Source organism: Lagopus leucura, unplaced genomic scaffold, assembly GCF_019238085.1.
Source record: "Lagopus leucura isolate 7727_CA_CO unplaced genomic scaffold, USGS_WTPT01 Super-Scaffold_100014, whole genome shotgun sequence".
Taxonomy (NCBI): Eukaryota; Metazoa; Chordata; class Aves; order Galliformes; family Phasianidae; genus Lagopus; species Lagopus leucura.
Window position 1 is genome coordinate 13,406,256 of NW_024962268.1, and position 15,342 is coordinate 13,421,597.

The following is a 15,342-nucleotide window of genomic DNA, read 5'->3' on the forward strand; positions in this document are numbered from 1 at the left end:
TTTCTTCCTTTTCTTCCTTTTCTTTCCTTTCTTTTTCCCTACAGTCTAAAATCTTGGAGACCCCTAAGACATAGAAAAAATACTAATATTGGTAGTATCAACTTAGGGATAAAACATTTTAAAGACACGGTGATCTCCCAGTCCTTGCTGGCCCATTGCCAATATACCAAAGAAGTAAAACTCAGAAAAACAGAAAAAAATTACTTTGCCTTCACAATTACCTTCAAGAACTGCATCTATGGAAAGTAAATTTCAGGACTGTAACATCAAATGTTTGGGGACTTCTGTTATATACATATTTCATCCAAAATATATTAATTATATTTATCAGCACAGATGTGATCTCTTCAGGACACTATTTGTGGGCACCCCACCCTGGATGTTCTCAGCGTTGGTTTGTATGGAACCCTGGGCAGCCTGATCTAGTGAGTGGCAGCCCTGCCCATGGCATGGGTGTGGAACTGGATGGGCCTTAAGGTCCCTTCCAACCTAATCTGTTCCATGCCTCCATGATCATTACATATCTTATAGGAGGGTTAAATGCTTATTTGTTTAATAGACTGGAATATCTTTAGTACTGGAGTATAAATATAAATATATTTATATACTTATATATATATTTATATATACTGGAGTATATATATAAATATAGTTTCCTAAATTTATACTAAAGGGTGGAAAACAAAACATACAAAGACCATCACTTTCTTAAGAATTGCAAGAATTTCTTGTTATCACAGAATCACAGAACAGTTTGGGTTGGAAGAGATCTTAAAGACCATCTGGCTCCAACCTCTGCCTGTGGGCAGGGTCACCTTTAACTACACAGTGTATTCAGTACATTCTAACTGGGTTACAGATACAAGTAGCTACATATCAGTAAACAGCGTGTGGCTGCTGAAGTTTGTATGAACTAATACTTGCTGAAAGCAAAACTTAAAGTCAGCATAGCTTTGTTACGAGAAACAACATACGAGTGGGGGCTGAGTGTCACTATTGCTTTCTCTTCAAACAATAATACTGACAACACCTGAAAGGGTGTCACTCTAAGATGGGTGATACAAGTCCTTCTGTCATATCAAACGTCAGTTGATCAAAGCCAGGTGAAGACCTGACTCTTCTAGACTTCCATCAACTTCCAAAAAACAAAGAGAGGTTAGTTTGTTCAGAATCTGATTGTTTCAAGTGTATGCACTTAGCAAAACTTTTCATTCATATGGAATATATTTCTTTGACAGTTCAATTCTCACCATCCCTCAGAGGTCATTTTGTAGTGTTCATTTATTTACAGAATCCAGAGGAGCTACTTACATTTTGAGCTCATTATGGTGCTGGAGCAACCCTCTCCCTGCCTCCCACCCCTTCTTTTTTTTTTTTTTTTTGTGAAACTAGTTTTTGCTCATGGTGGAAGTCGATGGCTATCAGTGTAAGATCCTGTGTGCCAGAGAAGTAAAATGTGCTCTGTTAAGTGAAGACCGGCACTTGGATATCTCCGTTTTTGCATTTTATCTGCAAAGTGTTTCAGTAGTTCACATGAAGGGCTGATTTAGGCAACTGCACGTTCATTACTTGTGCTGATGACACTCTTGCATACTCTTGCTCTCAGAAGGACACACAAGAATTTTTTACAGTTCAGCATTCCAGGTCTGTGCTAGCAGAAAAGTATTATGACCAGCAATCAATCTGCAAAGGCATATACTTGAAGCCATAACCATTTTAGCTTGCTAACTCTGTTTATGTTTAAAATGATTATATTGTATTAAGCTATCTGAATCTATCCCTAAGCTCTCTTAACATCTGTTGCAGACCATGCTGTTGGCAGTCACTACTGTATTTCAGGAAAATAAGACATCATAGGTGCATAAAAAAAAAAAAAAAAGACTAAAAATATGCCATCAGTTTTTCATCACAACTCAACAATTCTTGAAAAAGCACTTTTGCATTCAAGATCCCTCTCATTCATTGACTGGACCCACTTTTCAGTTCAGTTTTCATATATTTTACATGATAGGCAAAAACTGATAGGCAAAAACAACTTTAAATTACCTGTAAGGTTCACAGTATGTTATCACTGAATCTCATGCATTGTGCTGTCATAATTTCTATTCTCTGCTTAGAGTTCAGTGCACTGAACTATGCTTGGATGACATGTTACAAATCATTAACAAAAACTTGTTTTTACAGGTAATTCCAGTGAGAGACCTTTACCATCATCTGCAATGACACACTGTGGGTTTAGCAAATAAATCATTTTCCTCCACATTTCCTGAAGTATAAAGTCAGTAACAGGAGATAGAAGTATTATCAATTATACTTTGAAAGCTATGACTATAATTACACCTTCTTTAAGACCTGATCTGTTCAGGTGAAGAGAACTATCTAAATACAGCAAAATCAAGAAGTTTGTTTATCTTTCTTCATATTCATTGGTCAGTACTGTTAATTGTTTTAGTTGAGCACAGAATCAGTGCTGGAAAGCCTAAAGCTGCTTGTGGTGTCCCAGGTGCAAGTGCATCATCCCTGTGGGAAGAGGGACTGGTGGTCACTGTGTGGAATAAGAGATCCATACAGGAGATTTGTACAGATACTCAGCTTTGAGCATGGTGTAATTATGTTTTCTTCCTCATTCACTGTCTACAACAACAGGACCCTAAGTAGAATCAAACAGAAGGAACTTACAGTTTTGTTTTGTAGATCACAGGATGGTGCACTGTTACTAAAAACACCAAAGCTCACAGAAGTACAGGTGTCTTATAGCTGTGATCTTCTTAATCACCTTCTTTCAACCTTCTCTTAGGTGCCATCAAGGAGTTCAGTCCTTCCTTCTGTCAACAGAAAGTCATGGAGAGTCTGCCTCCTGTGAAAGAAGGAATGGAAAACTCAGGGAGAACACAGAGAAGTTGGTAGGATATGCAGGAAAAAAAAATAGAAAGGCGAAAGCCCAGCTTGATTAAAGAGAACAAAAAATATTTTTACTAATGTATTGATGTAGTCTACCTAGATTTTAGCAAAGCTTTTGACAATCTCCCACAGTATTCTACTAGAGAAACTTGGCTTGGACAGTTTGTGACAAGTCTGTGGTTTGGACATATATATTCTTCGTTGAGGAAAGAACTGGCTGGATAGCCAGGCCCAGAAAGCAGTGGTGAGTAAGTTAAATCCAGCTAGTAACTGATCACTAGTGGTGTTCCTCAGAGATCAGTACTGAGGCCAGCTCTGTTCAATGTCTTTATTGATGACCTGGATGAGGGCACTGAGTGCATCTTCAGGAAGTTTGCAAATTACAGAAAGTTGGGAGGAAATGTTGATATGCCTGGGGGTAGGAAGGCCCTACAGAGGGATCTGGACAGGCTGGATAGCTGGGCTAAGGCCAATAGGATAAAGAGCAATGAGAACAAGTGCTGTGTCCTGCACTTCAGCCACAACAACCCCAGGCAATGCTATAGGCTTGGTGCAGCGTGTCTGGAAGACTGCGTGGAGGAAAAGGACCTGGGAGTGCTGGTTAACGCTCAGCTAAACACAAGCCAACAGTTAGCCCAGGTGGCCAAGAAGGCCAATGGCATCCTGACTTGTGTTAGAAATAGTGAAGACAGAAGGAGTGTGGAGATGATCATCCCTCTGTAGCGCTGGTGAGGCTGCATCTTGAGTGCTGTGTTCAGTTTTGGGCCACTCACTACAAGAAAGACATTCCTGGTCATGTCCAGAGAAGAGCAGCAACAAAGCTGTGAGGGGTGTGGAGCACAAGCCTTAGGAGGAGTGGCTGAAGGACTAGTCTGGAGAAAAGGAGGCACAGGGAAGACCTTATTGTTCACAACTGCCTGAAGGGAGGTTGCGATGAGGTGGGAGTTGGCCTCTTCTCCCATGAAGCTAGCAATAGCGAAGTGTCAGGGGAGATTCAGATTGGCCATTAGGAAACATTTGAAAGAGTGGTCAGGAGCTGCAATGGGCTGCGCAGTGGTGGAGTCAACATCCCTGAAGGTGCTCAAGAAACATTTAGATGTTGTATTAAGAGCCACAGCTTAGTGGGGAAATACTGGTGGTAGGTGGATGATTGGACTGGATGATCTTAGAGGTCTTTTCCAACCTTAATGATTCTGTAACTCTGTGATATGATAACCACTGAGATGACATCTGGGACTTGTAGGCTGGTAGAACTATTTCAAATGCAGAAAGGAAACAGAGCCAATAAGCAACTCAGAAATACACAGATATTCAGCAACTAGTGTCAGTTTACACTTGTAATCTCTGCAATAGATATAAGTGAGAACATGTCTGATGGAAAATACTTTCCCTGTTAATTGCAGTGTGATACAAAGTGGTTAAAAAGGAGAAGGATACTGTTGTGGTAATAGAATTTCCAAGCAGAAAAGCAAAACATCTACCTAAAAATCAGCTTTTTTTCAGTCTAATTTTGTTTTTAAACAGACAATTGCCTTTATCAGCTGTTCCCTTGTTCACTGAAGCAAACTCCAGGTCTATATCAGAGGATGTCAGCTTTTGTAGCTTCCTTTGAATTCTGACACGTATGCATTTTGTTATCTAACAGTGCTCTGGTGCAAGACACTTAATGCACTGCTATAACTCTTTCTGGAGTTACTTTAACTAACGAACTTGTTATTCCAACTATTTTCCTGAATCTACTTCACTGTAATATATATTCTTTGTTTTCACTTACATTGACCTTTACTTACAGAATTTAACCAAGTCTCATAAACAAATCAAATTTGGTTTATATAAGCATTAAGTCAACCTCAATGACCTATTTTTGTTTTAAATTATTCCTCTATAAAGGATGAGTAATTCCACTGAGCTGACATTGTTACATTGCTATAAAATGAGAATCACAAGAGAAAAATCAGCAGAGACTTACAATCTGCAAGTGGACTTTGAGTTTCCTGCTTGTGACATCCTTCTGTCCCAGCAGCAAAACAGACACTGACATCTTGAGATCTTGTGATAGAATTCACGCTGGATCCATGTTCTGCTTCCATGCTGCACTATCTGCACATGTTGCAAGTCACTGCTGCAGACTTTACCAGAGTATGATTACCAACAGCCTCACAATTCCAAGTCCATTTAGAATTTTTTTCAGAAGTGTGTGTATTACCAGTCTAGATTGCAGAAATAATGTACATCAGGTAATTACGATGGTAGCTGTCCACTGGCATTTCTATGCTGTGATGCTTTGAAAAGTTTGATATAAACAAAGAAAAAAGAAGGATAGTTATGCTCAATGAGAAGGGAAGAGAGCTCTCATTCCCATCAGTACCATTATTCCCCCCTGCTAAGAAAGAGAGTGAGTAGACACTGGGTGATAATTATAATCACTGTTGAAAATGAAGGCTTCATCAAATTAGAATTAATAACAGCTTCCTGCAGGGAGACTGGGTCTTACTCAACAACTAAGATAACACTTGCAGTGGGAAGTGAAATTAAAAATTTGGAGCTTTCTTTAGAAGCTATGGACAAAGGGCTCCAGGAGCCTGCTGATTCAAGAGGGATGGTAAAAGAAACAGAATGGTTGGGTTTTTCTGCTGTAAATTTAGCAACTATTAACATCTTCATCCTATTTATAAAAAAATATGGAAATGATAAATTTTCCTTGCAGTAAGGGCAAAATGTCAGACAGAAGGTTAAACATATTTAGGGAATCATACATTTCAAAAACAGCCGAATTAGATCCATCTACACTCAGAGCCGGCACTGTAACATTCCTTACCACTTGATGGAGGAACTGTCTTCCTCAATGAATCTCAAGTCAGAACAATGATTTTTGGTAGGGTGGGTGTTATAAAGCAAGATGCTTAGAGGATGCAAGTATAAATGTAGTTAATGCCTCTGTCTTAATAATTGTTTTAATAAATGTCATGCAGTGTAGTAGTAGTATAATAAATGGTAGTTACTAGCACAGTGGCAGTTGCTAACAGAACTCTGACAGTTGCTCCAGAACTGCTGTTTCTCATCTCTCTGAAAAGCATGTATGAGTATCTCTGTATTCTACCTGGGAGCAAATATACTTTTCATCAGTGACCACTGCACACTTCCATCCCACATTCAATCCCTATCAGACATCTGTCTCTGCTTTCTGCTTTGCGTCCTCGGAGACTGCTGAGTAAAACCTCAGGTCTTGGGCCCCCTTTCTGTTAACCTCAGCACAGCATTTGTGGATGACAGCTCTGTTCCTCACGTTCAAGACGCAGCCAGGAGCGCAGCGCTCGTCTGGGCAGGAGACGGGGTTAGGGCACAGAGCTAAGCAAGTCTCACCACCATGAACTCTGCACGAGCACACTATATTTGTAGACACTTACTTCTACATAAACATACATAAATGCGTACACCGAAGGAAATAATGCCAATTGCCAAAACAAAGCACGTGAGCAAACCCTTCTCTGAGGAAGGAGGAAGAAAACAGCATGACGTGAATGTTCTCAGCTACCTCCGTGAAGATGGAAGGAAAGACTAACAGCATAACAGGGCTACGTGCTGCTGGCAATAGGTAAAGCCTCACGCATTCCACGCACCCACAGTATTCTGAGGGCTTTAACCCACAACACACGTTGGTGAAGGGGCCCGTTCCCTCCGGTGCCAGGGCAGCTGGTGTAGCCAGGAGCAGCTACGCACCAGGAGCTCCGCGGTGCACACGCGCTGCATTGCCGCGAGCCATTCCCTACGCAGGACAAAGCACGAGACAAGTCACTGCCAGCTCAGCAGTTTTACAAACGGAGAAGTGCCTCTTCCAGCCGCGGCCACCCGCGTTCCCATAGCACGGCCCCCGGCCCCTCCGCCCGCCCGTACCACTGCTCGGCTCAAACGGGGTGGCCCAGAAGGGTACGGCCCCACGTTCAGAGCCGCTGCACGGAAAACACCTCTCTAGTCTGCGTGACAAATGGTTTCTACTTGCACTGAGTTAACCGAGAGCAATTTTGGAAACTTCTGCCGGAGGAGTTTGCTTTGCTTGCAAGGTCGCGCAGAACGAGCTCCCTGAACTTTGCCCCGCGCTGCCCCGCGACGTAAACAAGCGCCCTATAAAGATCGGCGCCGCGCTGCGGCCGCGTCTTTCTGGCAACGGAGAGGGGGGAGCTGAGCGGCCCGGCCCGGGCGCTGCGGGGTGAGGGGAGCGGCCGCTGGAGGGCAGCGGGGAGGTTGGGAGGCGCGGGGGGAACGGAGCTCCCGCCGGTGCGCGGCTGCTGCGGGCCGTGGCACGGGGTCCTGCCGGCGTCGTGCGGTGGTTACGGACCCCGGAGCGGCCGGCCGCTTCCCAGTTGTGTGCGGGGCGGTTTCGGAGTACCGTGCCCCGGGTGACTGCGGTAGAACTGCAGGAAAGCAGCACGGGGACAGCTGGAGTTGTCAGCTCTGCCGGCTTTGCGGCGTTTGTCTCTTGCCTGGGAAGATTAGTGTTCTTCATTTATGCATTTATCTTAATAGATTGTGATTTTCGTCAGTGTCGTCGTGTGTCAGAACTTGCTGTTTCCTTAACCTTCTGTATTTAATGTCAGACGTGAGCGCTGGAACTGCATAGTTCCACAGCCTAGGGTGTGTTGGGAACAATGTTAACATTTTATTTCTCAATAATGAGTTGTCTGGATGTATTAAGCCAAAGTTTTTATGCTGTTGGAGTGAAAGGATAATTACAGAATTTCTTGAATGCTTTGATTCCCATGAGCATTAAAGGAACCTGACGTGGGTGATAGGAGCCTGATATGGCAAATCCTGGAACTTGAATTTTCATTTCCTGTTTTTTGCAGACTTGTTTCTACTGCTTGCCTTAGGATTTTTCTCAATGACATCTGAATGCTACAAACTGACTTGTAAAAAACTTTGTCTTTTCTTTCGCTTCTTTTTTGTTAATATTATTTTCTGTAGTGCTTGCTGCTTTGAACACACTGCACACTGCTGCAGTTTCTGTGAAGTCAGTGGTTGGATTTGCACCTAGGTTCTTACTCAGATGTAAGCTAATTCAGCACCAGTGTTTTCACTGCAGAAGAAATGCATGTGGTTAGCAGCATTTTAAAAAATCCAGCTTTTTTGAACTATTAAAAAAAAATTATAGAGGAACTCTGCTACTAAACGAGATAAATATGGTCAGACAGCAAACATAATGGATCAAATATATTCTTGATGTTTTCTTTTTAACTGAACAGAGCCAGTATCCTGCTGTGTTTTGCGTGGGAATTTCAGCATCGGGACTTTGTTCAGGCATTGATCTCATTCTGTTTATTTTTTTTCTTTTCAGATAAGTCCAGCCATGTGGGCAGGACTGGGTCTGGCTCTGGTTCTCTGCCTCCTCCCAGGAGGGTGGGCAGAGAGCCAGCGGTGCCAGGAGCCCCCAGAATGGCACATTGGGGAGGAGAGCCCAATGCTGAACTCCAGGGGGTCAGTGGCAGTGGTGGCTCTCCTCCAAGCTAGCTGATACTTGTGCCTGCTGCAGGCTTCCAGGTGAGCACCAGTGTCCTTTCCATCTTTTGCTAAAGCACGAATACCACTTCATGAAGCCAACTGAGGATAATATGCACGCTCAACTATGGGTGTACTGAACAAGGAATAGCTTCCTCAGATTACCACTGCCCTGAGTGACCTTGTCCTGCTGACCTGGCCATTTCCCAGCAGTTAGGTAGTATGATAGTAACAGCAGTAGGAAAATAATTTTGAGCTGGCCTAAACATGAATTGCCTGCAGTGCTTATCTTTGGTTCAGTGGTTGTGAAATCACTTTGGCATGAAATTTCATATTGCTGGTTTCACAACTTGAGTAGGATTGCTGTAATAACGTGTTTGTTTCACTCCCCAGGCTGCAAAACTTCATGTTACAGTAGTCTTAGAAAGTTTTTCAGGAGCTGGGTTTTATATTTTATATCTTATATTATATTTACATATTTTATATTTTATATATATATATATATTTATAAATAGCAGTGGCAAAGTTCTGGCTTTGTGGCTGACTTTCAAAGTGATTGGATTTGATCCCATGCATTTTTAAAGAGCTGTATACTTTGAAGTTCTAGACTACGTCCTGAAAGTGAAAAAATGAAAGTATTTTTATTTCTAGAGCAATCCTGTAGGAATTATGCTGAGGCCAACTAGGTCATGAGGATATTCTGTAGCTGTTCTTTTGACCCAGCTGCCATCCCTTATATATGATGTCCTTTTCTTGCTATTGCAGAAAGTAGACAAGTCGAAATGAAAGGGAGAGCTGTTGACCTTGTGCTGTAGGTTTACTTTCTTTGTTATTCAACTACCTGATGTATTCACTCTGCATTCTTTAACAAACTGTGTGACCCCAAACTCAGCATTTAAGTAAAAACGTTACATAAGTTCTCTTTGTTAGACCATGAAGAGTGTGAAAGAACTGACATGGAAATAACACTGAATTCAGTCTGATGAACAGACGGCTATTTTACTCAGTACTGCGTTCTAGGTACCAGGATAGGAACTGAGGCATGCAGACTTTTGTAGGGTCTGACTTGATGGCAAAGCAGTCATACATTCCTTTATGTTGGAAAAGAACTTCAGCATTTTCAGTTGCGACAGCTGATGTGATACTTACGGTACAGAGCAAGAATGTTTTAATACTACTAGACTGTTGCTTAGAGGGGAAAAAACTCACTGTAAGGAAGGCAACATGGAGCACATTAACTTTTGATGAATGTGGCAAATGATTTATTTTCATATTGCAAAGGAGAAAAGCCTCCTATGATTGCCTGCTGATTTTCACATTCCTTTCTAGATTGGAGGACCTGCGAGTGAAGTTAGAGAATGAAGGACTGGTCAATATCTCATACGTGGTTGTCAACCATCAAAGTCCTCATTCCCAAAAGAAATTTCACCTACTACAGGAAAGTGTTTCAGACCACATTGCTGTCTACCAACAAGATGATCACCAAGCTGATGTCTGGACTACTTTGAATGGAAACAAAGATGATTTTCTCATCTATGACAGGTTTGTGTTTAAAGGGAAAGACTGGAAGATATTTACATGTATTTAGAGTAATGATGTGTAGATCTCTGTATTAATTCATTAAAATAACTTCACAACAAAGTCATCAAGCTGCATGTGCACTTTTACTGGGAAATGGAAGCTACAAAAGAAAAGTCTGCTTTTGCTTAAGTAAGTTTTGGGATAAGTGCATACAATCTTTGTAAGTAATTATGATGGCTTTTGGACTGTTGAGTTTGATATCATGGCTACGGTCTTTGGTTTTGTTCTCTAACAACTTTGTTATGTCCATGTATTTGAAAGAAGAATCAAGCCTGAAAAGCTACCTGACTTTTCATTAGAACATTTTGACTGAAATTGCTGAAAGTGTCTTATAGCTGAATGAAAAACTTAGAACTAAAAAAAAAATTAGCTTTTTGATAACAGGATTCTAGGACAAGAACCTTTTGGAAGAGACAGTAATGACTGTTTAGTTGGAATACTGAGTTTTTGGTTTTGAAGTGATGAAAATTATTTGAGAACTTGCACTTATAAAATGCCTATCTTGGTTACTATTATGTAATAGACAAAATTATGTATTTTGTAAATTGTATTTTCATGTAAATTGTATTATTATGTAAAAGATAGTCTTTGTTCTATCTTTGTTCTTTGTACTTTGTACTTTGCTCTTTGTACTGATGCATAATGAAATGTAATGAAGAATTAGAAAGTTATTTAGCCTTTTTTTTTTTTTTTTTTTTTTTTTTTTTTGCAATATGATGAAATTAGGCAAATTAGCTATATTAGTCAGCAAATATACCAATTGGAAAGTTGTTGCTATATGACAGACAGACTGTATGTAGTCCATGGAGTAGCTGCAAAGCTGCCACCTGGCCCACAGCATTTGAAAGGTTGAAGAGTTCTGCACTGTTGACCCCTTGGATATGTGTACACCTACACTAATTGGTTTGGCAACAGTAATCTGTTATGACTCTAGGAATTTATGTCCTACTCATTGCTGGTCCTAGGTATTTATGGCAGATGTTTAAAGGTAGAGCTGAAGGACCTCCTGTTGACGTTGCAGATACCTGCTTATCAAAGTGGCGTACAGCTTCCGCATTTATGCCAGCTGCTTTTAGTGTTCCATTTGTACGGTTAAGTACCTACCAGAATACTGAAGTACAGACATGATGCAGCTTTGTATTCATAAAATCCCCCTCCCAGTGCACACTGCATTCAGACATTCCTTCTCTCAGACTGGAGATTGGGGAAAGGCTTTTCAACGGAGGGGTGGTTGGGTACAGAATAGGCTCCCCAGGGCAGTGATCATTACCCAGAGCTGCCAGAATTTAATAATCATTTGGGCAGTGTTCTCAGACATAGGGTTTGAAGTTTGAGTGTTCCTGTGTGGAGCCAGCAGTTGGCCTTAATGATCCTTGTTGATCCCTCCTGTCTTGGGATATTCTGTAGTTCTGTGATTCTTTGGATACAAAGTCCATGCAGTGGTTTGTACACCTATGCTAACTGCCCTCCTCATTAGGAGGACAGGTATTGCTATTGTATATCTTTGGCAATCTAAGTGCAGATAAACAAGAAATTTCTGCCAGCAAAGTGCTTACATCCATTAAGAAAGCAGACTTTGCATGTACTAAAGCAGCTGAGCAGACAGATGTTTGTGAGATGGAAATTGGTTGTTACTGTGAGCTCTTTGGAGAAAAAGAGCTTTTGGCATAAGTAAAATAAGGTATACTAAGATGAGATGTTAAATTTTATGTATATGTAACCTTGAAGTTCTTTCTCTCCTAGATGTGGTCGTCTGGTATATCACCTGGGTCTTCCTTATTCCTTCCTGTCTTTCCAATATGTAGAAGAAGCCATTAAGATTGCATACTGTGAGAACAAGTGTGGAAATTGCTCTTACACGGTATTTTCTTGTTTCATTCTTCATATAATGGGAAAAGAAAACCTGATACTTAAGAATATTTGTTGGCATGATTAATCAAAAAAGACAACTTTGAATGTTAGCATTTCATGGGTTGTGACAGAATATGTAAGCATTTTTTGAAAGTTTATGTAATTTAGAATAGACTGACTGTTTAAATTCCTGCAAAACATTTTCTGAAATCTAAATGTAATCTTGGATGCTAATTCTGTTTGTGGAATTACATACAGTCAGTGAGAATTTAGCTACTTCAGTTTTTCTTTAGTTTCTGGGGAGAGGTAGGCACTTTTTTTTTTTACTGTGGAGATGAATCTGAGCTGTTTGAGTTACAGTTCCTTTTAGTTTATGTTTAGGAGCACTATACAAAAGTTACTTCAAAAATTGGTGATACAAGGGCATGATTGTTCCACAAAAAAAAAAGAGGAGCTGTATTTTACGTGTACATCTACTTTCAGGATTACCATGCAATGCAGATAGGTACTGACGAATTTCATCATTTTAGCTCCCATCAAATAGCTTTCAGCGTACCACAGGCCTCAGGCAGGTTAGATGTGCAATCCTAAAACAGGAATACTTTTTATTAGCAATTACTTTGATTATAATTCCCAAAAATTTACATTGCGAGTCCTGTCTAGTTACCAGTGCTGTTGTAAGCACTGGATTCTTTTTTATACGTTCCAATCATTCTTCAGCAAAGTAGCACTTTCAGAAACAATCACTTTTTTCTTTTTTCCCCCTGGGATAGCTTTAAGGGGGACAGTGCGAAGCGTTCAAATGCTAAACACCTCACACGCTGTTCTCGAGGTGCAGAGCACCTGTGTACCTTGTTCACTCTTCAGCCTCCAGTGCTTATGCAAATAATTGCAGCTGGAATCACGTGGGCTGATGAACACGGCTTTTTGGGCACTGAAATTGAACATGAAAAGTATGCGATAGAAAATATTGCTTGCTCTGAATTTCACAGAATTACAGCCAGCCAGGTTAATAAATAAATAAATTAATTAAGAAGACATTTTAAATGGCCTTTTGCTGACTGTGAGGATTAACCAGGGTAATCTCTGGTATTTAAAATTTTTTTTTTTTTAATTTCCTTTTTTATTTTATTTTATTTTTTTTTAAATTAAACTTTGGCATTAAGAAACTAAGTATGCGTTGCTGACTGCTTTACCTACCTTTACTGAAGAATCTTCAGAAATCCACAGACAAGCTTATCTGTGTCTCAAGAGCACAACCAAGAAAAGTGTCAGTTACGATGGGGACCTGTGGCTTATGGAGAGCTGTGGTGCCTCAAAGACAAACTTTGGAAGCAGATGTTTCTTCCCATGTTTTCTTTTATACTTGTGTGACCTTTCAGAGGGTGCTGTAGATTCCCTTCCTGGAGCCAACATTTTTGGCTTTCCACTCCCTGCCAACCTCCAGGACAGAGAAATTACAGAAGGATTTTTGGATGGTCTGTGTCTTGACTTTTATGGGAACTAGAATGCTAAATGCTTTATTATCTTCAGGATGGAAATTCAGACTGTAGCTCATACTCTGCAGCACTCCAGTAGTTTATCAAAAATATTCATAAACAAGAATTTCAGATATCTCATTGCATAGGTTTTCTAGGTACTGCAAAAATATTTAGTTAATTAATATCTTACAAGTAGTTTAATACGATGTTTCTGTTTTGCAGGAACCTGATGTTGATTATATATGTGAGAACATCACCAAAAAAGAAGATGAGACTCTAGCAGGCATAGAACCTGAGCCTGAACCAAGTGGTCAGCATTCACATCATCGCCACCAAGTGCACAAGCACAGACACCACCACCACCACCACCATCGTGAGGGTGGTCGTCATTCAAAAAATCAGAACCATCAGGCTCCTTCTGAATCTCAGAGACATCACCCTCACAGTGGTGGGCGTCACAGAATTTTTAACCACAAAAGAAATGATCAAATAGGTAGCCATGATCAGGTAGAAACTCTTCCTCCAGGAGAAGGTGTGGAAGTTCTTCCACGTGTTACAAAACTATGAAAAAAGGGGAAAACCATCTGTAAAAACCAGTTAACTTGAAACTGGCAGACAGCATCAGACTCAACAACCAATAGCTGATGCTGCCATTGTCGACACCTTTTGTTTGAAGAGCTGGGAAATTCTGTCACTTGACAGTGTCGCGGAGCACTTCCAAATTCGTGCAGGTGACACGGCCAGCTGTTAGCAGAGGACATCACTGAATCCTGACAGTGACGTCTGCTCACTGCTGCCTGAGAGTCAGCAGCAGCAGGAGGAAGTGAAACTAGTGACACCTGACAGTGACAGGAGGAGGCGGGCAATTGAGCATGAAAAACAAACTAAACACTTAAAAAAGGCAGGGGAGTCATTTACTTAATTGCAAGACTGGAAAAGCTATCAGATTAGGTATTTCTATTGCTCCCAAATAAAAATTAGACTAAGATGAAAGGAGTGTAGAGCTAAAATTTTGCAAAGAGCAGTGCTCTTGGAATTCGGCAAGACCGGTCAAACTCCATCAATGAAAATTTCTTGCTGTAAAGGAATTGAATTAACCCATAGTTTGTTTTTCAATTGCATTGGAAAGGTGTCTGCTTGGTTGATTAATCTGTCTTTCTTGTTTTTCTTCTAACATTCTGCTTGCATTTGTGAGGACAGGAGCATAAACTATGACCTAGGGGCTCCTGTTTGATATTTTGCAATCAAGAACAGGAGATAAGCAGAAGAGACATTTTAATTTTTTTTTTTTTTTTTTTTTTTTTTAAGAGGGGATATATTCAAAAGTTTTTTTTTTTCTAAATTACGTATACAAATTATGTACAAGCACAGCTCATTGCTAAACAGTGGACCAAAATAACTTTTTATCTCAAGTGTAAGATACAACAGTAACTGCATTGTTTTTAAGTAACAGATCATATGCTTAACTTTTGAGGGTTAAATATAGTACAGGTTTCACTGATGCACACTACTACAGTTTGTCAAATCCCACTGAATCAATAGGTTCATGCCTGAAGTGAGAAGCAATATTAACAACTCTTTGTGCAGATTCAATGCCTCTATCAAGAAAGAGACAGGACAAACTCAGTCTTGGTTTAATACTTTTCTTTGCTTATGAGAGTATGGAATTTGTTATCTGTGTTGATTAGTAAGGTGATATACCACTGACATTTTTATAATTTCTTTGTATGTAGCTTAACGTTTTCTAATTCTGATTAACCATGCTGAAGTAAAAATGCTTTTGTTCAAAGGATTCCTGGATGAGCAGAGTATTCAAGAAAGGAAAGCAGCTTTGAAAGCATACACCATAATTAATGATGATTGAATAGGAAAATTATTACTCCTATGAAAACGGAATCTTTTTGTGGTGAATGCCGATTAGCAAGAAAATAGTACTGAATATAAACAAAATGCATGCCTTTGGGATATTTGACGAGACATTTCAATAAAAGTATTCAGCATTTCTTCGTGTTTTGTTTTTACTCTTAAGTGCTCA

The 15,342-nt window shown here is 40.3% G+C and overlaps 1 protein-coding gene and 2 long non-coding RNA genes across 3 annotated transcripts in view; 2 read left to right on the top strand and 1 right to left on the bottom strand.

Annotated features, from left to right (window-relative positions):
• Window positions 1–367, top strand: part of LOC122182200 — a 3,591-nt gene extending 3,224 nt beyond the window's left edge. Inside the window, exon 3 of the long non-coding RNA XR_006179749.1 lies at window positions 332–367. This is a non-coding gene — a long non-coding RNA (uncharacterized LOC122182200). The remainder of the gene's footprint in view (window positions 1–331) is intronic.
• Window positions 368–1,035: 668 nt separating this feature from the next.
• On the bottom strand, window positions 1,036–6,734 carry LOC122182201. Its single transcript, XR_006179750.1, has 3 exons — window positions 4,871–6,734; window positions 2,680–2,857; window positions 1,036–1,135 (listed from the first exon to the last, which is right to left on the bottom strand). It is a non-coding gene; the product is annotated as an uncharacterized LOC122182201 (long non-coding RNA).
• A 266-nt stretch (window positions 6,735–7,000) lies between these two features.
• On the top strand, window positions 7,001–15,310 carry LOC122182267 (selenoprotein P). The gene is made up of 5 exons (XM_042875401.1): window positions 7,001–7,108; window positions 8,234–8,436; window positions 9,724–9,936; window positions 11,719–11,836; window positions 13,530–15,310. Exons 2-5 carry the CDS (start codon window positions 8,246–8,248, stop codon window positions 14,193–14,195), a joined length of 1,188 nt encoding a protein of 395 aa, XP_042731335.1. The 5' UTR covers window positions 7,001–7,108; window positions 8,234–8,245; the 3' UTR covers window positions 14,196–15,310.
• Window positions 15,311–15,342: the final 32 nt, after the last annotated feature.